The sequence below is a fragment of the Lithobates pipiens genome, unplaced genomic scaffold (genome assembly GCF_037356315.1).
Source record: "Lithobates pipiens isolate NorthernLeopardFrog02 unplaced genomic scaffold, aLitPip1_a1.2 Scaffold_22, whole genome shotgun sequence".
Taxonomy (NCBI): Eukaryota; Metazoa; Chordata; class Amphibia; order Anura; family Ranidae; genus Lithobates; species Lithobates pipiens.
The window spans coordinates 308,455,887-308,478,657 of record NW_027507784.1 but is presented as its reverse complement, the minus strand read 5'-3'; the positions used below and the strand labels follow the sequence as shown (position 1 = coordinate 308,478,657).

The 22,771-nt window shown below is 42.9% G+C and overlaps 1 protein-coding gene across 4 annotated transcripts in view; it reads right to left on the bottom strand.

The window, feature by feature from the left end:
• CASKIN1 (CASK interacting protein 1) overlaps positions 1-22,771 on the bottom strand; it is a 363,406-nt gene that overhangs the window by 22,655 nt on the left and 317,980 nt on the right. For all 4 annotated transcript variants that reach the window (XM_077449355.1, XM_077449357.1, XM_077449356.1 and 1 more), the window contains 4 exons: positions 19,054-19,164; positions 12,072-12,173; positions 7,528-7,666; positions 1,086-3,134 (listed from right to left, as the gene is read on the bottom strand). In XM_077449355.1, coding sequence (XP_077305481.1) covers positions 1,086-3,134; positions 7,528-7,666; positions 12,072-12,173; positions 19,054-19,164 — 2,401 coding nt within the window. The remainder of the gene's footprint in view (positions 1-1,085; positions 3,135-7,527; positions 7,667-12,071; positions 12,174-19,053; positions 19,165-22,771) is intronic.

Below are 22,771 nucleotides of genomic sequence, written 5' to 3'. Positions count from 1 at the left end.
GAGAACTTTTCAGATGTTTGTTTGTAAAAAAAATAAAATGTTGAAAACCATTTTACATTTTCTTTCCATTACACAATTATGTGCCATTTTCTGTTGGTCTATCACATAAAATCTCAATAAAATACATTTACGTGTTTGGTTGTAACATGAAAAAATGTGGAAATTTTCAAGGGGTATGAATTCATTTTCAAGGCACTATATACGCATATTCACTTAATATGTTGTTTGTCTATCTTATTAAGGCTATTTTTTTTATTTATGTAGAGAGTATAATTTATTTAAAAAGCGCTACACATATGTTTATGAATATCTAAAAAAAAAAATGTGTGGTTGTGGATCACAAATTTTGTGCTAACTGGCTTACATTATAGGGTGAGGGTATTATTGCTGCACAGTGACATTTGTAAATGTATTATCAACACATAGTTCATAATTACTGTATATATAAATTATAAAGCAACCATATTTACTTATATGTGCTGATCTTCCTGCTTCATAGTACTGTATAACTCTAGGTTACTTAAAAAAATGTATATAACTCAAGAGGCAGATAGTGCCACACTTACAAAAAATCCCACCAGAGAGAACACCAAGAGACTTAAAAATGCCCCTTTGCAGTGGGACCCTCCCCTGTTAGCCCTTGTACACACGGTCGGACATTCTGATGGACGATGTCCGATAGGACCGTGTTGTCGGATAATCCGACAGTGTGTGGGCTCCATCGGACTGTTTCCGTCTGAGTATCTGACAGGCCAAGTTTTCCGACAACATGATCCGATCGGACTTTGTCCGATCATGTGTAGAGAATTCCGATCGGACAAAGTGCCACGCATGCTCAGATCAAATTCCTAGACCAAGCATTTAATCTTTGCAGTGTCTGGGGGCCCACTGCAAGGGTATTTTTTTCAGCTTCCTGGAATTGGGCTTTAATGCTTTGGGCTTTAATGCTCTTGCGCTCTCATTATGGCATACCTAGCTACTATCTAGCCATCTAGTCATGTTAAGATCAATGAAGCAGCCAAAGTGCTGAAGATTTTCCAACACATTCTTCAGCCACACTTTTAATAGTTCAGGTGTTATCTTACCTCCTCCAGGGCTTGGTACTAGGGCCTTCTTTGTGGGTGTGGATATGGACTGTGGCGGGCCCTTTCCACCAGAATGTATAATGGTGGGCTTTGGTGAGACAGGAGGCTTAATGCTGCGTTCTGGAGTCTGTGCTATATGCTCTGTGCTGTCCTGTCGCCCTGCACCTCCCACGCTCATTTCTGAAACGGGACGTCGCTTTACAGTGCCCATTCCATTCTGATACACAGCCAGAGGCTCTACCCCTGGTCCTCCTTCCTTGTCTCGAGGCTTCGGCCTCCGCTTGACTGTGTCTGATTCTGTCAACAGGAATTTTACATCTCCAGAATGGCCTTGTCTGGCTCTCACACGACGCTTCAAAGTCACGCTGGACTCCACAGAGGCCAAGTCTGTGTGTTTGGCAGACTCTGCAACTTGTGAGTCTCCCTGCTCTGTCCGTGATGGCCGCGGACGGTGTTTAATAGTCGGCTTACGCTCTTCTGCAAAGGGCATCACGTCAGAAGGACTGCGTGGGGAGTCTGGTGGCCTTGACTGCTCTTGCCGCTCTCTCCGAGCTGCCGCAACTAATTCAGTCACAGGTCCACTGATGGTTCGCCTTCGATTAACCACCTCTCCATCCAGACCAATGGCTTCACGGTGTTTGACACCAGCCACAGTGCCTGGGAGTCGATGAAGTTCAGGGCTGGCCGGATGAGGTAGGAGGTGAACAGAGTAGCCATCAGATCCTCTTGGCCTCGGACCAGTGAGCCCCCTTGGGCCACCACCTATGGATGACAATTCCAGCATAGCAGCAATGCTCTTTACACTGCCAGCACTTCCAGTGTCCACTATACCACCAAAGTCACTTGCTCTCCTTTGTTCCCGGTAGCATTCTCCTCCCGCATCCTCAGCAGATAACCCATCCCCAAGGTTGGTTCCAGAGATAGCAGAACTGGAACGTTTTGGCGGTGGTGGTGGGGGACCCTTTTTTCTGGGACGTACTGCAAACGACTGACTGCGATTAACATTCTTGTCACCTCCAGACTGTGCTCTTACGGAGTGGCTCCTACCAACTCGCCTCTGCCCTGTTCCATATGGACTACCATCAATAACCAACAGCTCCTCTCGCTCTCCATCGGAAGCTGCATAACGGTTCAAGCTGTGGGCCCGTTTTTTGGGTCGACCATGATCACTCCTCTCTCCCTCCTCCACATCATCATCTTCTCCCTCACTACCTGCCGGTGGAAGGCATAGCACTGGAACTGATACTGGTAGCACGGGCACTGCCTGTGGCAAGTGAACAGGAGCTCCTTCCCCTTCGAAGGGCTGTGGAAGAACATAAGCAAAGCCTCTGTGTGTAGGAGACTGAGGAAGAGAGCGAGGAGACATGGGCCGGTCAGATGGTGGAAGAAGCTGGGGTGTTGGCTTGACTTTGGCAGTAGCTTGAGGGGTGTTAACAGCTTGTGGAGAAGAAGGTGTCCCTTTTGTTGGTGTTTGAGGAGGGGTGTATGTCTGCCCTCCAGGTGGAGGGAATGACTGCCGGGGTTTTCCTGGCACAGGTGGCACGCTGGCCCTCTTCACCGAATGTCCTTGCCTGAGAGGTCTGGATTCCCTAACCACTTCCTCTCTCTTCACATCTTCCGTTAAATATTCCTGGCTCTTAGACATAGGAGAGGTGGGTGCCTTTGTTCCATCTCCCAAAAGTTCCTGGGAACTGCTGATATGCCTAGCACGGCCACTCAGACTGTTTTCATGGTGAAGCCTTGCCCCTGAGGGACCTCGATAAGATCCTTCTCGATGGTGCACTATGTGGTTAATCTGCTTTTCTGAGCCATCTGGAGTCTCGTTAGTCATGGCTGCTTGTAGCTCGTCACTCAGTTCACTGTCTTGGAAGGTTTTCATTTTAGGTGACTGGCATTCGCCACTGTCTGGAGGAGGCGAATCAATACTCATTGCATCGATGCTCTTCTGAGGTGGCCTCCTTCTCATGCTTCCCGAGTCATATTTGCCATACTCTGACCTCTGAATCTCTGCCAGCTTCTTCACAGCCAACATCAACTTCTTTTGGTGACCTTAAATCAGGAAAAAGGAAAAAGACATTGAGTTCTGGATACCTGAATGACAATTAAGGAAACACTTAGGGAGTTTATCAAAACTGAAGCAGACAGAATCTGGAGCATCTGTGCATAGCAACCAATCAGCTTCTATCTTTCATTTTCAAAGCTTAACAGAACAAACTGAAGATAGAAGCTGATTGGGTGCAATGCATAGCTCCTCCAGATTTTGTCTGCTCTAGTTTTGATAAATTCTTCTTAACGTCACCGTCATTCATAGCAAAGTGACAATGTCTAAAGTTAAGGTCAATGTCATGTCAATGTATAAAAAATACTCACCCATTTAAACTCCCTCACTGCTTCCCTGCTGCAGGAATCCTCCCTGATTAAGCTTTGGTTTTATATGGTGTGGATAATGTTAGTGTACAACCCCCATGTGACAGTGTTCTGGTATAGCAATTGGCCACTCAGGCCTGAGCACTGTCACACTGGGGAAGTCACATGTTCCCCATGTCCTGCAGCCATGCTCCATTGGAGCAACAGTGTGGGGAGGTGGAGAGGGAGCACCACTTAGTAAGTATTTTAAATTGCTAGGGGGGTGGGCTATCAGCAAGAACTGTCACTTTGCGGTAAAGGGGCAAGAAATAATGCTCATTTAATAAAATTGTTTATGCACAACCCCCCCCCCCCCCAAAAAAAAAGGAGTACTTACTGGAAGTCACAAATACGGTCATAGCTTAAAAGAAACGTTTTTTTCTTTTTTAAAGAATCATACTTACCTCAATGGCTGAAGCATCAGTCCGATGCTACATCTGTTCCCCTCTGAGTGATCAAACACCCCTAATCGCTTGGTCCTCAGAGCTCTGTGAGCAGAGAGCTGGTGACTGTCAGTTACCGCTGTCTGCTCTGCCCTCTGCCCCCCCCCCCCAAGCAGAAACACAGATCTCTGTCTTCCCACAGTAAATGCATCCCCCACAGTTGGAAAGCACTCCCAGAGAACACATTTAACCCTTTGATGTTAATTCCTTCCCTGCCAGTGTCATTAGTACAGTGGCAGTGCACTGATCACTGTATTGGTGTCACTGGTCCCCAAGAAGTGTCAAAGTGTTAGGTGTCAGATTTGTCCACCGCAATATCGCAGTCTCGCTATAAGTCGCTGATCGCCACCATTACTAGTAAAAAAATAAAAATAAAATATCCCAGTTTGTAGACGCTATAACTTTTGCGCAAACCAGTCAATATACGCTTATTGGGATTTCTCTAACAAAAATATTTATCAGAATATATAGTGGCCTAAATTGATGAAGAAATATATATATATTTTTTTAAATGTATTGGGTATGTTTATACAGTGGTGTGAAAAAGTTTTTGCCCCCTTCCTCATTTCCTGTTCCTTTGCATGTTTGTCACACTTAAGTGTTTCGGAACATCAAACCAATTTAAACAATAGTAAAAGACAACACAAGTAAACACAAAATGCAATTTGTAAATGAAGGTGTTTATTATTAAAGGTGAAAAAAAATCCAAACCCTCATGGCCCTGTGTGAAAAAGTGATTGCCCCCTAAACCTAATAACTGGTTGGGCCACCCTTAGCAGCAACAACTGCAACCAAGCGTTTGCGATAACCTGCAATGAGGCTTTTACAGCATCCTGGAGGAATTTTGGCCCACTCATCTTTGCAGAATTGTCCTAATTCAGTTACATTAGAGGGTTTTCGAGCATGAACGGCCTTTTTAAGGTCATACCACAACATCTCAATAGGATTCAGGTCAGGACTTTGGCTAGGCCACTCCAAAGTCTTCATTTTGTTTTTCTTCAGCCATTCGGTGGTGGACTTGCTGGTGTGTTTAGGATCATTGTCCTGCTGCAGAACCCAAGTTCGTTTCAGCTTGAGTACACGAACAGATGGTCGGACATTCTCCTTCAGGATCTCTTGGTAGACAGCAGAATTCATAGTTCCTTTTATCACGGCAAGTCTTCCAGGTCCTGAAGCAGCAAAACAGCCCCAGACCATCACACTACCACCACCATATTTTACTGTTGGTATAATGTTCTTTTTCTGAAATGCAGTGTTCCTTCTACGCCAGATATACTTGGACACACACCTTCCAAAGAGTTCCACTTTTGTCTCATCGGTCCACAGAATGTTGTCCCAAAAGTCTTGGGGATCATCAAGATGTGTTGTGGAGAAATTGAGACGAGCTTTGATGTTCTTTTTGCTCAGCAGTGGTTTTCTCCTTGGAACTCTGCCATGCAGGCCATTTTTGCCCAGTCTTTTCCTGATGGTGGAGGCATGAACGCTGACCTTAACTGAGGCAAGTGAGGCCTGCAGTTCCTTGGACGTTGTTGTGGGGTCTTTTGTGACCTCTTGGATGAGTCGTCGCTGCGCTCTTGGGGTAATTTTGGGCGGCCGGCCACTCCTGGGAAGGTTCACCACTGTTCCATGTCTTCGCCATTTGTGGATAATGGCTCTCACTGTGGTTCGCTGGATTCCCAAAGCTTTGGAAATGGCTTTATAACCCTTTCCAGACTGATAGATCTCAATTACTTTCTTTCTCAATTGTTCCTGAATTTCTTTGGGTCTCGGCATGATGTGTAGCTTTTAAGGATCTTCTGGTGGACCTTACTGTGTCAAGCAGCTCCTATTTAAGTGATGCCTTGATTGTGAACAGGTGTGGCAATAATCAGGCCTGGGTGTGGCTAGAGAAATTGAACTCAGGTGTGGACAACCACAGTTATAGTATGTTTTAACAAGGGGGGCAATCACTTTTTCACACAGGGCCATGATGGTTTGGATTTTTTTTCACCTTTTAATAATAAACACCTTCATTTACAAATTGCATTTTGTGTTTACTTGTGTTGTCCTTGACTATTGTTTAAATTGGTTTGATGTTCCGAAACACTTAAGTGTGACAAACATGCAAAGGAACAGGAAATGAGGAAGGGGGCAAACACTTTTTCACACCACTGTATATATATTTTTTTTATCAAAGCTGTTGGTCCTTTTTTGTTTTAAGCGCAAAAAATAAAAACTGCAGAGGTGATCAAATACCACCAAAATAAAGCTCGATTTGTGGGAAAAATAAGAACATACATTTTATTTGGGTACAACGTTGCACGACTGCACAATTGTCAGTTAAAGTAACGCAGAGCCATATCGCAAAAAAATGGCCTGGTCATGAAGGGGGGTAAACCTTCCGCAGCTGAAGTGGTTAAAAAAACATTTTTTGACTTTAGTAAGCTTTTCAAGCTGAACTCTAGGCAGATGTAAAAACACAAAATAATGCAACTCTGTATTCCTTAATAAATTTGTATTCGTTTTTTAAAAGAAAGCAATGTAAGTACCAGAGTTTGACCTGATTGCAGCTCCTTGCATACCCCTGTACAGCAGAGCTTACAGAGGTATTAAACCCAAAACTGTAAATGTAATACATTGCAGCTTACCAATCATTAGATGTGGCTGCGTTTGTTTTATTTTTTTTAGCCTTTGTTCCTTCTGATTTTACCTGGCAATCCTGCAAGTAACCCACTTCCTATATTACAGATACAGTTGCTTACACTCTGGATGAAGGAGCAACAGAGACACCTTTGGAGAGCAGCACTGTCTGTCTAGGGGGGAGGGGAGTGTTCAATGTACTAGCAGATTTAAATATACTAACAAATTGAATACAAATTCCAGCTACCACTTTATAATCAGTTACAGCAAACTGATTCTTTTTTTTTACCTTTGGGGATAAAGGTTTTACATAAATAAATGAAAGCTGATAATTTTAAGCACCCCCGATCAGTGGTAAATGTTTTTTTCTTAACCCTCTTACTGCTATATCTGCAGGACAGCTTGCTCTGTTAAAAACAACAGACTTACTGGCAGGATCACCAGGTGAAAATATAAGGAAATAAAAGAAAGTCTAAAAATAAAACAATTGGAGCCACCACATCTAATGCAAGCTACAATATAATAAATGTTTGATTTTGGGTTTAAAACGGGGGAGAGAGAAGCAGCACATGGAGCCAATAAGTTGTACTGCAATGTTCATGTGATAATAAGCAAGCGATAATAGGAGAGAGCGGCGTGACAGAGAGATGAGCTCATCGGCCTGCTGCTTCTTTTTTCAATGTCCATTCACAGGCTATAAGAGGGACAAGACCAGTAAGTGTTAGTGCTGTACAGAATGGTCTCCCCAATCCCTGCCCTGGGAGACAGCACTGTGTTGTGAACTGTAGATCTCAGGACTTTATGGACACAAATACATTATTACATTTCATCTGTGTATGTAACAGTTTGGCTACAGTTCAGTTTTAAACATGCACACAGATGCACACACACACACACACACCTATAATATAATAGCACACGTATTCACTTATATTTGTCCTAATTGTAGTCTGGAGTGCTGAGGCCTTCCTTACCCAGTTTAGTGATTCCGATCTCCTGCAAGTCTTCCCATGTGATATCAGTGATAAAGTCAATATTCTCATAGCCGTTTTCTACCAGCACTTTGTAATACTGATTCAACCCGATCATTGACAGCCAAAGGGAAAGGTTGGCCTGCGGAAGAAAATGAAAATGTAACAAAATATGCATTTTACCTTAAAGAATTTGTAAACCTCCATTTTCAAGTTGTACCTACAGGTAAGCCTATAATAAAGATTACCTATAGGTACTGTAAATATCTCCTAAACGTGCGCCGTGTAGGAGATATTTACTTTGTACTATGCAGATGATTTATTAGACACATGAGTTGTGAAGAAAACGGCACAGAGGACCGTTTCCTCACTAGCGAGTGCCGAGACTGGCGGCTCCCATGCGCGGGAGTGACGTCACGCAGCTGCGGTCACAGAGTCAGCAGCCCCGGAGGGAAGAGGGGCGAACATGGATGCGGCCTCCAGTGGGGACAGTGCGGGCTTAGTTTGCAGGTAAGTGTCACATAATGTGCTAGTATGCAATGCATACTAACACGTTATGCTTTTACTTTACAGGGAACAAAAAAGGAAGTGAAACCCACCGGGGTTTACTTCCTCTTTAAAGTGGTTTTTAACCCTTACATATAGCCAGTGCAGTGACCGGTGACACACACTGGTGATACACAGAAATGAAACAAATCATCCTACATGAATTGTTCCTGTCTATCTGCAGTCTTCTCTTCTCTAAATCCATTCAATGTACAAAATTATAAAGCTTGTCCGAGAGTTCAGAAAAAAAGGGGACGGAGAGCTGAAATTACATTCTGCAGAGCTCAGTAAGGAGAGCTCACAGGAACAGAGCTAAGGCTGTCAATCAGCTGGCGATTCCTCCCCTGTCACCATTTTTCTCTTGGTGTCAGGAAAACTTGTTAGAAGGGATATAGGCTGGTAGCAGAGGGATGAAGCAGCAGACAGAAATGACACATAGTGCTCTGGATTGAGACAAGTACAAACATTAGAAGCGGATGCCCCTTCAGTGTATGATTGGAAGACGAGACGAGTGGTTGCAAAAAAACGTCTGGTGCCAAGAGCTGTGGCCCCATGTTACTTTATTCGTTCGGTGAAGGAATAATTTCACCTCCAACAGGGCTCCTTTTTTTTCCCGACCCCAGTGTGTCCTCTGGCTCTTCCCGCCCCCCCAGTCGGCTATCCCTCCCATGGTGGAGGAGGGGGGTTCTGGGTTGATGGTGGGCCTCCTTTTAGGTGCGACAGCAGTAAACATTTAAAACACCTGCACACACTCATGCCACTGGGGATCTTCGAGGTGAGAATTTGAAAGGCACTTGTACCCTTGTATGTTTTTAAAGACATAACCACTGGAATGTTGAATACACCCCCATAATATTTAAATATGGTTTCTTCTTGCTTACACCCCTGAAGAAGGAAGCAACTTAATACTCTGAAATGCGTCAGGTGCGAGAAACCACAAAACTGTATTGTATATTCATGTATATGACGGTGTAAAAGTTTTAGACATGTTTAAACATTCCATGTATATTTTTTCTATACTTTTCTAAATAAATACCTTGAAACCATCAATATATTTTACTAAAATCCTTTGATCTAGTACTGTGCCTTAAAAGTCCAACACATAGGGGATCTTTTCCTTTTTTCTTGTAATACTGGATGTGGCACAACCCCTTGCGCAATATCACTGGCCTAACAATCCTTTTTCTGTGCTCCAATGGCCTCCATAGTCACCAGATCTCAAATCCAATAGAGCACCTTTCGGAATGTCGTGGAACGGGAGATTTGCATCATGGATGTGCAGCTGACAAATCTTCTGCAGCAACTGCATGATGCCATCATGTAAATATGGAGCAAAATCGCTGAGGAATATTTCCAACACCTTGTTGAATCTATGCCACGAAGAATGAAGGCAGTTTTGAAGGCAAAAGGGGGTCCAACCCAGTGTACCTGAAAAAAGGCAAGGTGTACCTAATAAATTGCCCGGCTAGATCTTTTCAGATGTATATTTAGCAGTTTACCTGGAGGTTGGCTTTAATAGTTTCAGGACACCAATATCTCCTGCAATACATTGGTTATCTAAGCCCTTGTACACACGGTCGGAGATTCCGACAACTAAATCCGACGGATCTTGTCCGAAACTGTTGCATACACACGGTCAGACAAAGTTGTCGGAAAATCCGATCTTTCAGAACGTGATGACGTAATTTCGTTACGATGGGACTACGTTCAGGCTAGTAGCCAATAGCTTTGATGTAGGAATTTGATCTGAGCATGCGTGGCACTTTGTCCGATCGGAATTCTCTACACATGATCGGAGTATGTCCGATCGGAGCAGTTTGTCGGAAAATATTTCCAGCAAGTTGGAAAATTTGGTCCGACAGATATTCCGACGGAAACAGTCCGATGCAGACCACACACAGTCGGAATATCCGACAAACCGCTCCGATCGGACACATTCCGATGGAATCTCCGACCGTGTGTACAAAGGCTAAGGCATATCTAATCCTTGCCTTTACCCTGACTGAACACCCAGGGCCCGGTCACGAATGATCACTTTTGAGATCTTTTGAACCCTACAGTAAGTAGAAAAATGGGATTGCTACAAGGTTGTTTTTAATTGTGTTTCTTTAACAATCATAGTAAATATGACATAGATAACCAATGTGTTAATTCCTCTTCATCAGGGTTTATAGAGGAGTATTAAGGCCTGTTTTTAGGGAGCCTGTCAAGGTTGCTAGACCAGGTCCGTGAAAGAGCCTTCATAATAATTGCATGAAGAACACCTGCCTTGGTGAAGCTCATTTAAAATGATTTCTGCTCTATAAGCCTTGAAGAAGGAGGACTGTTGAACCCTCAAATGTGCTGGCTATCTATGTTATATGACCTACAGTCAATAAAGACTTACTGGACGTGAAATAACCTTATGCTTATTACTGTGGATATTCTTAAGAACCTCTCCGGACCCATCAGCTCCTAGAGAGCTGCCCTCGTCACAAGTAACAAAGGACACCAATACTGTTGTAACACTGAAACCCAGTGGGTAAAAATGCTGCTGTAGTACAATGTAGGCCACGCTTAGTACAGCCAGATAAAGATGGGGCTTTTTATTTATCTTTGTAGGCACAACCAGCGCCCAGATCGACCCCAAAGGGCACTGTTTGCTCGCCCCCACCCATGGGTTATTGCATTGTCTGTTGATTTGCCTACATACTTGTGGGGGGGTTAGGGATATATACTTGTTATTCCTTTACTCTCCCTCTACCTCAGCTGACAGATGTTTGCATGTTATTATACTATGTTATGATACTCGACTTCATGTCTGACTTTGTACTTTGGTTTTGTACTGTTTGGAAAATATGTGCATGTTCTATGTATGAAACCTATTTCCAATAAAATATTTTTGGAATTAAAGATGGAGCTCGGGTGGTGCCAATATACATTTGAACATAATATGGTGAGCGATCAACCTGTGGCACTCAAGCTGTTGCGGAACTTCAAGACCGCAACAACTGGAGGGCCACAGGTTGAGCACCCAGCTTAAACCAAATGCGAAAGAGGGAAGGGGGCTCTCAATGGATCAAAAGAATCTAGTGTGGTGGTCTCATCCCTGATACATTTTAAACAAAAAAATCCCCGTATATAAATGGGATTATAAGTGACCACCAACACCACACACACATCAAAAACATGAATATTTTATTAACAAATACAGAACAAAAGATACACATAAATACATTAAAACCAAAGGGACTACTAAGCAAACAGTGTCCCAATGGTGTAGCAAAATGTTATAAACACATAATTACATAAAAACATAAAAAGCTACATCCCTTTGCCACATACATGGAAACACTCTGTGACTTGTCAATTAATCTATGGGCCGCATTGCCGAGACCCTGGCTTCAGTCTCTCCTGCGGGCACATTCTCTTTGCAGATCTTGAGCCTATTGAGGCTTTTTGCTTATTTTGAGTAAAATCTTTTGTATATGAGAATTGAGGCACCTACAGTTTTGTTCAACCTGTTCTTTCTTTACACAGAAGATTGGGAAGGGTGGACCAAAAGGGAAGTAGTCATGGCCAAATACCAGTCTGGGTCAAAGCCACACAAACCAATGACAGGCATTTGTATGTAATGGTCCCAATACATCTATCTTTGATTTAATATCTCAGAATTATCAACTTACCACCCAACTTTTGCTCTTCACCCCTGAGGAAAGTTTTCAGCAACTAGAAATGCGTTGGGTGTGGGGTCATCAGCTTAGAGTATGATTAATATTTATTGTTTTTTTTTTAATGTAATTATGTGTTTATAACATTTTGCTACACCATTGGGACACTGTTAGCTTAGTAGTCCACCTGGTTTTGTTCTGTATTTGTTAATAAAATATTAATGTTTTTGATTTGTGTGTGGTGTTGGTGGTCACTTATAATCCCATTTATATAGGGGGATTTTTTTGTTTAAAAAGCTTAAACCAAATGATCCCTAGCAGATACACCCATTTAGTATGTCCATTACTCACAGGTTTGTAGTCAGGCAACCACTCCCCGATGTTAAGGCTACTGATTTCTGAGACAATTTTCTTCCGGTGTCCAGGCTTTGTTACACCAATAGCAGTAAGATCCTGGATGTAAGAGAAAGGGAAGGGAAAGAAGACAGTGTCCATATTTTTATCAGTATAGGTATACATTAAAGGGTAATAACAGTATATAATGTGTAAGGAGCCTTTTTTTCTCTAATGCAGCTAAAATCAACAACAGAAAAATCAGCACAAGGGACATAACCTACAGTCAAGTTGGATGTATGCCTTGTGCTAATGCCTCTTCTGTTGGGAGAAATTATCCTCTGTCCATACCCCCCACAATCTTCTGGTGTGGCAGGAGTTAATACAACTAAGAGGCTGTCACAGACCCAACTATTCCGGTCCTTTACACCCAGCTCCACCATTTTTAGAAGCTGAACTACAGTTTTCAAAAATGAAACATGGTCTATGAATGGAGGGGATTGACCTATCAATCACCCACCCATTCTCCAGTCTTAGATCCTGAACCTTAGTTGTATTAACCCCCACTTTACTGGAAGACTACTGCATTGGGGGGAGGTGCATGGACAGAGGAGGATTTCAACTAAAAGAAGAGGCAACAACACAAGGGACACATCCTACTGACGGTAAGCTATGTCACCTGAGCTGATTTTTGCATTTATTATTTTGGCTGTACTGTTACTTCTGAATGACTGGTCTGGGTACTGCACATCAATGCTCTATCTTTATTAAACAAGTACAATCATATTCTTTCTGGTAATTTCTTTACAGTTTTTGCCAAGTTCCACACTGGGTTTTCCATAATAGCTCTTTTAATGAGAAAAAAACTCATGTGAATGCTACTTATTTTTCTTGAAGGTGGACTGCAAAGCCATCCCTTTAACCATTTGCTTACTGGACACTTAAACCCCCCTCCTATCCAGACCAATTTTAAGCTTTCAGCGCTGTTGCACTTTGAATGACAATTGCGCGGTCATACAACACTGTACCCAAATTAAATTTTTATGTATTTTTTCCCCCCAAATAGAGCTTTTTTTTGGTGTTATTTGATCACCTGTGCGATTTATTTTTAATTAACCACTTCAGACCCAGGCCAATTCTGACATTTCTCTCCTACATGTAAAATTCCAAATTTTTTTGCTAGAAAATTACATAGAACCCCCAAACATTATATATGTTTTTTTAGCAAAGACCCTAGAGAATACAATGGCAGTCATTGCAACTTTTTATCTTGCACGGTATTTGCGCAGCAATTTTTCGAACGCGTTTTTTTCAGAAAAAAAACTGTTTCATGCTTAAAAAAAAAAAAAAACAGTAAAGTTAGCCCAATTTTTTTACATAATGTGAAAGAGGAGGATACGCCGAGTAAATAGATACCCAACATGTCACGCTTCAAAATTGCACGCGCTCGTGGAATGGCGCCAAACTTTGGTATTTAAAAATCCCCATAGGCGACGCTTTAAAATTTTTTACTGGTTACATGTTTTGGGTTACAGAGGAGGTCTAGGGCTAGAATTATTGCTCTCGCTCTAAGGTTCGCGGCGATACCTCACATGTGTGGTTTGAACACCGTTTTCATATGTGGGCGGGACTTACGTATGCGTTCGCTTCTGTGTGCGAGCTCATGGGGACAGCGGCGCTTAAAAAATTTTATTTATTTTTTTTATTGTTAATTTTATTTTTATTTTTTTAGTTTTACACTTAAAAAAAAAAAAAAAAAAATTGATGACTTTTATTCCTATTACAAGGAATGTAAACATCCCTTGTAATAGGAATATGGCATGATCGGACCTATTTACAGTCAAATATGGGGTCAATAAGACCCCATATCTCACCTCTAGGCTGGGAAGAATAAAAAAAAACAAAAAAACAAAACAAAAAACGATCCTGGCTTCCTAGCCAGATCGGCGCCGTTAATTTGAATACCGAGGCCGGGCGTGACGTCATAACATCGCGCCCGGCCTCCGAACGATCATAGAGACTCCGGGGACAATCTAGTCCACCGGAAATCTCTATGATCACATGCTGGGGCCGGCGGATCCTGTGACCGACTCACCGATGGAAACGGTGAGTCGGTAGAAGCACCGAAGGGCGGCGGGAGGGGGGGGGCGTCCCCTCCCGCCGCCCGTAAGAACGATCAAGCGGCGGAACAGCCGCTATGATCGTTCTCATGGTGTAGGGAATCGCAGGCTGAAAACGGCAATATCTGAATGATGTCTGTGGACTCAGACATCATTTAGATATAACCAGCGAAACCCCATGACGTCAATAGACGTATTGCGGGTCTCAAGTGGTTAAAAAGACCGAATTTAAATTTTTTCTTTTGTTTTTTTATTTTAAAATTTTATAACAGGTAATTTTTGTCTGTCATTGATGTACGCTGATGAGGCACTTGTGGGCACTGTTGGTCAGTATAAATGAGGCATAATTGCCTCTTCCTCTTAGGGACCGATGTCCCTTTAACCACTTCAGCCCCGGACCAATTGTCAGCCTAAGGACCAGAGGTCTTTTTACAATTTCGCACTGCACTGCTTTAACTAGTAATTGCGCGGTCATGCAATGTTGTACCCAAACAACATTTTTAATTTTTTCCAATATAAATGGAAAAAAAACACAAAAATTTTGAAAAAAAAAAAAGATATTTTCTACTTTTTGTTATAAGAAAAATCGAATAAACTCAATTTTAGTCATACATTTAGGCCAAAATGTATTCAGCCACATGTCTTTAGTAACAAAAATGTCAATAAGCGTATATTTATTGGTTTGCGCAAAAGTTGTCACGTCTACAAACTAGAGTACATTTTCTGGAATTTACACAGCTTTTAATTTATGACTGCCTATCTCATTTCTTGAGGTGCTAAAATGGCAGGGCAGTACAACCCCCCCCCCCCCCCCCCCAAATGACCCCATTTTGGAAAGTAGACACCCCAAGGAAATTGCTGAGAGGCATGTTGAGCCCATTGAATATTTTTTTTTTTTTGTCCCAAGTGATTGAATAATGACAGACGAAAATAAAAAAGGTTTACAAAAAGTTGTCACTAAATGATATATTGCTCATACATGCTGTCAGCGTGAGGAGGAAAAAAAAAAACGATCACTGAGCTTTTGTTTACATCGTGTGATCAGCTGTCATTGGCTGACAGCTGATCACATGGTAAGGGGCCGTGACCAGCCCCTTACTCAGATCGGTGATCACCCGAGTCTCGGTGACAGTGATCACACGGCCTTCTGGGAGTTCACATCGGCGCTGTGTCCATCATTCGGCCATAGATCGGATGTCTGGTAGTTAGAGCAGAGGTCTCCAAACTTTCCAAACAAATGGCCAGTTTACTATCCTTCAGGCTTTAGGGGGGCGAACTGTGGCTGGTGGGAGTAAAAAATGCCATACCATCAAAGGGAATAAGCAATATCCCATCATAAGCTTTTTTTTTTTTTTTTAAACAGTTTTATTCGCCAAGTGTGCATACATACAAAGAAGGCACCAGTTACAAAGTATATACTCAGCCATATACGACAAATTGTCAGAAGTATGAACCGTTTACACAGTTGCACAGTGCGCAGGCAAAAACAAGTTATCACTTATTGCTTTTTTTTTTTTTTCGGTCATTGAATACTTAACCATTCACCGATATGTACCATCATAAGCTTTAATGGGGGATAGTGCCCTATTGTTGACATCAGTGGGAAGAATAGTGACCTATCATTAGTGTCAGTGGGAGGAATGGTGCCCCTTTGTTGGCATCGGTGGGAAGAGTAGTACCACATCATTGGTATTAGTTGGAGGAATTTGCAGGCCTAGTCAGTGGCAGGAACAGTGCCCAATTGTTGGTGGAATAGTGCCCCATCATTGGCATCAGCAGGAGAAATAGTGTCCCAAGGGCCGGGTAAAGGTAAGCAAAGGGCCACACTTTGGAGACCACTGCTTTAACCACTTCGCATCCAGGCCAATTCTGACATTTCTCTCCTACATGTAAAATTCCTAATTTTTTTGCTAGAAAATTACATAGAACCCCAAAACATTATATATTTGTTTTTTTTAGCAAAGACCCTAGAGAATACAATGGCGCTCGTTGCAACTTTTTATCTCGCACGGTATTTGCGCAGCAATTTTTCAAACACGTTTTTTTTTAGAAAAAAAACATGCTTAAAAAAAACAAAAAAAAAAACAGTAAAGTTAGCCCAATTTTTTTGCATAATGTGAAAGAGGAGGATACACCGAGTAAATAGATACCCAACATGTCACGCTTCAAAATTGCACGCGCTCATGGAATGGCGCCAAACTTTGGTATTTAAAAATCCCCATAGGCGACGCTTTAAATTTTTTTACTGGTTACATATTTTGGGTTACAGAGGAGGTCTAGGGCTAGAATTATTGCTCTCGCTCTAACGTTCGCGGCAATACCTCACGTGTGGTTTGAACACCGTTTTCATATGTGGGCGGGACTTACGTATGCGTTCGCTTCTGTGAGCGAGCTCACGGGGACAGGGGTGCTTACATTTTTTATTATTTTTTTTATTGTTAATTTTATTTTTATTTTTTTAGTTTTACACTTAAAAAAAAAAATTTTATGACTTTTATTCCTATTACAAGGAATGTAAACATACCTTGTAATAGGAATATGGCATGATCGGACATATTTACAGTGAGATATGGGGTCAATAAGACCCCATATCTCACCTCTATGCTGGGAAGAATAAAAAACAAAAAAAAAACGATCCTGGCTTCCTAGCCAGATCGGCGCCGTTAATTTGAATACCGAGGCCGGGCGTGACGTCATAACATCGTGCCCGGCCTCTGAACGATCATAGAGACTCCGGGGACGATCTAGTCCGGCGGAAATCTCTATGGTAACTTGCTGGGGGTGGCGGATCATGTGACCGACTCACCGATGGAAAAGGTGAGTCGGTAGAAGCACCGGAGGGCGGCGGGAGCGTCCCCTCCCGCCGCCCATAAGAATGATCAAGCGGCGGAACAGCCACTATGATCATTCTTATGGTGTAGGGAATCGCCGACTGAAAACTGCAATATCTGAATGACGTCTGTGGCCTCAGGCATCATTTAGATATAACCACTGAAAGCCTATGACGTCAATAGACGTAGTGTGGGCGCCAAGTGGTTAAAGGATCACTGCCCCCAAAGATGATATTTTAGATATAGATGGAGCCTGGTGAGCTGAGTCAGCCCTGGCTTATTTATATATATCTTGGATACTAATAGTGTGAAATACCTGACTTTGTACCTATCCATCTGGGAGGTTAATGCGTTCCCGTCCCGCTTTGTGTGCTGCAGCTTGTCCTGTTACATTCTCCATAATATAAAACAAATATAAAGTTCACCAGGTATGGTGTGAACACCTCATCATGAGTGTAGTTGATGTGCAACCCACTCATCATAATGATGAATTTGTCAATCATTGGGTTTCACTGCTGTCTTAACCAAAAGCTGAAATATTCGTTTTTGGTGGTTTCATAGTTTCATAGTTAGTAAGGTTGAATAAAGACACCAGTCCATCCAGGTCAACCTGAGTGAGTGTCTACCCCTATCCCTGTACATTGCACACTCACATTGGTCCCTACCCTCAAGGAGCCCACAATCCAAGGTCCCCATTCATATACTAAGGCCAATTTTGGTCAGAGGCCAATTAAACTACCTGCATGTCTTTGGAGTGTGGGAGGAAACCAGAGTACCCAGAGGAAACCCACGCAGGCACAGGGAGAACATGAAAACTCCAGGCAGGTAGTGTCGTGGTTGGGATTTGAACCAGCGACCCTTTTACTGCTAGGTGAAAGTGCTAACCACTACACCACTGTGCCGCCCATTACACCACTGTGCCGCCCAGGTGGTCCGACCTTTTAATTCCTGAGTTGTATTAATTACAAGGGTTCTGTGGCTGACTTTATGCAGGTGAGGTAGTGAATTATTCCAATCAACCCCAGAGACCATATAACTTACATATGCTGGATGAGCCTCAAGAGGGAACAGAACAGAATTGGCAGAGTTGAATTATTAGAAGTTGAGCCCGAAAGGTCAAGGAGGCTCATCACTAAGGTATTGGAAAACACGGGGCAGAGTGTTTAAGACAAAAGGGGCCCGCCTTTACAAATCAGGCCCTCTGTAAAAGCACATAAACACAATAGGTGACTTTTTCCTAAAAAAAAAACTGCTGTGGCACTGAGGACCCACCCAAATCCTCTCTGAGCTGTCTCGAATAAAGCCTTGTTGGTTGCTGGACCTGCTTAAGGTCTACAATATAGGCCTGGATCCACCAATTCTAGTGACAGCAGAGGAACTAAAAGCCTCCTTGCCCCAAAACACATGAAATTGTCAACCCATCCAGCTGGTGATGCCAGGCAAGGAAAGCCCGAATAGTGATCAGCAGAGGCAGCTGTGATTATAGGCACATCATTTTGCATTTGCTTGTAAGGCCGCGTACACACGCGCGGACTGTTCGCCCAACCTTGTCCGCTGAACAGTGTTTGGGCGGACAGTCCGCTCGTGTGTGGGGCTTCAGCGGACAGTTTCAGCGGACAGTTGGCCGAACAAGGTCTTACGGAAATTCCGAAAAACTGTCCGCTGAAACAAGGTTTCAGCGGACTGTTCGCTCGTGTGTAGGCTTGTTCGGCCAACTAAGTCTCGCGCATGCTCAGAAAGGATTTCCACGTCGGAAGGTTGCATTGCAGTGTATAGGACGTCGTATTTTTCGTCCCGTCGTACGTGCCGTTCACGTCATCACGCACGGTTTCAGCAAACTGTTCGTCCGTCGTGTGTGGCCATGTCCGTCCATGCTAAGTTTGAGCGGACTGTTCGCTCAAACTGTTGGACGGACAAAGTTGGGCCAACAGTCCGCGCGTGTGTACGCGGCCTAAGACAAACTCAGCAGATAACATCAGAAGGAGGAATGCAATACTCAGAATAACAGTTTCTCTGCTAAAAGCAACCCCCCCTTAACCCTTTCCTTACCTCTGGGGTCATGCGGCTGATGGTGGGAATGTCATAGCCAGAGTTAATAAAATTGGGAGCATAGAGTTGGAGCTGAAACTTGCAGAGCCACTGGAACACGGCTTCGGAGCTCTGTAGGGCAGTAAAGAAATGGAGATACACATTACAGGTTCACTTTAAAAAAAATGGAAATATTGTAAAATAATTAACCTTTCTCTTTCATTACATTTACAGTGCCTTGAAAATGTATTCATATCCCTTGAAATTTTCCACATTTTGTCATGTTACAACCAAAAACATAAATGTATTTTAATGAGATTTTATATAATAGACCAACACAAAGTGGCACATAATTGTGAAGTGGAAAGAAAATGATGAATGGTTTTCAAAATTTCTTACAAATAAATATCTGAAAAGTGTGGCGTGCATTTGTATTCAGCCCCCTTTACTCTGATACCCCTAACTTAGATCTAGTGGAACCAATTGCCTTCAGAACTTATCTAATTAATAAATAGTAAATAGAGTCCACCTGTGTGTAATTTAATCTCAGCATAAATATAGCTGTTCTGTGAAACCCTCAGAGGTTTGTTAGAGAACCTTATTGAACGAACAGCATCATGAAGGCCAATAAACACACCAGACAGGTCAGGGATAGTTGTGGAGAATTTTAAAGCAGGGTTAGGGTGTAAAAATAAGCTTTGAACATTTCATGGAGCACTGTTCAATCCATCATCCGAAAATAGAAAGAGTATGGCACAACTGAAAACCTACCAAGACATGGCCGTCCATCTAAACTGACAGGCCAGGCAAGGAGAGCATTAATCAGAGAAGCAGCCAAGAGGTCCATGGTAACTCTGGAGGAGTTTCAGAGATCCACAGCTCAGGTGGGAGAATCTGTCCACAGGACAACTATTTGTGCACTCCACAAATCTGACCTTTATGGAAGAGTGGCAAGAAGAAAGCCATTGCTGAAAGAAAGCCATAAGAAGTCCTATTTGCAGTTTGCAAGAAGCCTTGTGGGGGACACAGCAAACATGTGGAAGAAGGTGCTCTGGTCAGATGAGACCAAAATTGAACTTTTTGGCCTAAAAGCAAAAAACACTATGTGCGGCGTAAAATTAGCAATGCACATCACCCTAAACACACCATCCCCACCGTGAAACATGGTGGTGGCAGTATCATGTTGCGGGGATGCTTTTCTTCAGTAGGGACAGGGAAGTTGGTCAGAGTTGATGGGAAGATGGATGGAACCGAATCCAGGCAAATCTTAAAAGAAAACCTGTTGTAGTCTGCAAAAGACTTGAGACTGGGGTGGAGGTTCACTTTCCAGCAGGACAACAGCCCTAAACATACAGCCAGAGCTACAATGGAATGGTGTAGATCAAAGCATATTAATGTGTTAGAATGGCCCAGTCAAAATCCAGACCGAAATCCTATTGAGAATCTGTGGCAAGACTTGAAAATTGCTTTTCACAGACGCTCTTCATCCAATCTGACAGAGCTTGATCTATTTTGCAAAGAAGAATGAGCAAAATGTCTTTCTCTAAATGTGCAAAGCTGGTAGAGACAATACAGCGAAAGGTGATTCTACAAAGTATTGATTCAGGGAGGCTGAATACAAATGCACGCCACACTTTTCACACATTTATTTGTAAAAAAAATGTTGAAAACCATTTATCATTTTTCTTTCCACTTCACAATTATGTAACATGACAAAATGTGAAAAATTTCAAGGGGTATCGACCAATCTGCCTATTTCTTTGTAAGGCCCAAATAAACAACCAAAGATATACTCCATCTTTATTTTCCTTTTACCAGAAATTGACAAGTGGTTTATCCAGCCAAACACACAACAGTAAAAAAAAAAATTGTGATTCCCAAACTTTTGTGATCCCGTCATTCCTTTTGTGCAACATTGCTACATAGATTTAGGTGGTGTAGTGCACCCCCTAAGGTGCTGCAGATGAACTTTGAACCCCAACTCCTGCACAGCCTGGCACACCGATTTTTCACAGGCACTCCAGAGTCAGAGAACAGTCCGTCCCTTTGTTTTTGTTATTTATTAGAGGGTTAATAGCTTGGATAGGAGGTTATGTGATGCCCAATTAACTTCAGCAAAACTTTAACAACTTCAGGGACATCTTCCTATATACAGTTTATCTATATACAGTCTCCTTTGCGCTCCTCTTGCACACATTTGCTTGCTGGCTGCAGCTGAACCACTGTTAGTTGATCTGTCAAGTTCTCAGTCAGAATTTAGCAATAGCCCTTTACAGGCAGAGACTTGAAGCCCCTTTGTTGTGTAGCAAAAATACAGTAAACAGCTTGCACTTCTCTGTGGTTACTGGTCCCAGCACCATCTCTTCAGGCACTGCCAACCCACCTGACTGTAGCTGCCCCTCTCACTAGTCCTCCAGACTGACTCTCACCAGCCCATCTGGCTTACTCTCAGGAGATCTCCCTGGGAGGGATGAAGACTTAAGCACCCTGCTGTCTTTAGTGAAACTGGCTTCATGTGGCAACCCCCCCCCCCCCCCACCTTGTTAATCCCCAACAGTGCTGATCTACTAGCACTGTGCATACTTGCTTCCGTGCCTCCGGGAAGGGCTTCCTCCCGTGTGTTGTGCCAGGATCCTTCCAGCACCCCAGCCCTGACCCACAGCAGGACACCTCCCCCAGACTAGAGGGCACCCCTGAGGACCACTAACAGCCTCCTCAGCACTGTATCTCTATCTTCCACCTGACGGTCCTGCTGGCTTGGCTCATGTCTATTTATGGAGCGGTCTCAGCTCCCTTCCAGCCAGCCTCTGGGAATTAGCTGATGCTCCATAAATATTCAAGAAAGCTCCTCCTAACCTCCACCCACTAGCTCTAGAACATTCTCCAATGTCCCAGAAACAGGGGAGACAATAGAGGACCTGTCAGGATGAGTCATCCAGCCCTGACTCACTGAACCCTGACCCAGATTCACAGCTCAGGCTTAGCCTTGAGCTAACTAGAATTTAGCTACTCTAACATAACCTACACTATTTTTAAAACTCACTAGAGGGTGCTACACTGGCTTGTAAGACTTTACATAATTTTGAGGACTCTGTACTACTGTCCCCTCCTGGCAGCTTTTTGGACTACTAGTTTAGGAGAGAAGGACATCTATTGAATTAAAAAAAACATACATTTTCAGCTCAGTGATGCCCCTCTCGTCATTTCAATATGGTGACTAACAGTTTTGGCCTAATCCTGAATCCTATAGTCTCTCTGCTTATTTATCTGTAACTGGAGGCCACATCACCTTCTGTAATATTATTTATTTTGTCATTTACATTTTAAAAAGTTGGGTAGAAGTAATTGGAAGATAAAATCTTCCTATAGCTGTTATTCTGTTATAGAGGAGACTGGTAAAAGACAACCTCAGACAAAATCAGTCGCCTTGTATAAAGTAGGCCAAAATGAGTGCAGATGTGTCAAGGGACAGGAGAGAGCCAGCTTTACTTACATGCAGTAATTAGTCACAGCTGGGAGATCAATGCATTGATTGCGGATAAGAATAACCTCCTTCAAGGTGAACCTGTTATATAGATACTACCGCGGCTTAACCTGAGCTCAGGCTGCACTGTGCTGCTTCACAGATAGGGGGCAGGAAAACACAAGGGACTGACGCTGCCAGAGGATGCTAACACAAAGAATCTACTATAGCTGCACATACACATAACTCCTGATTGTCCCTCATTGTAACCAAACC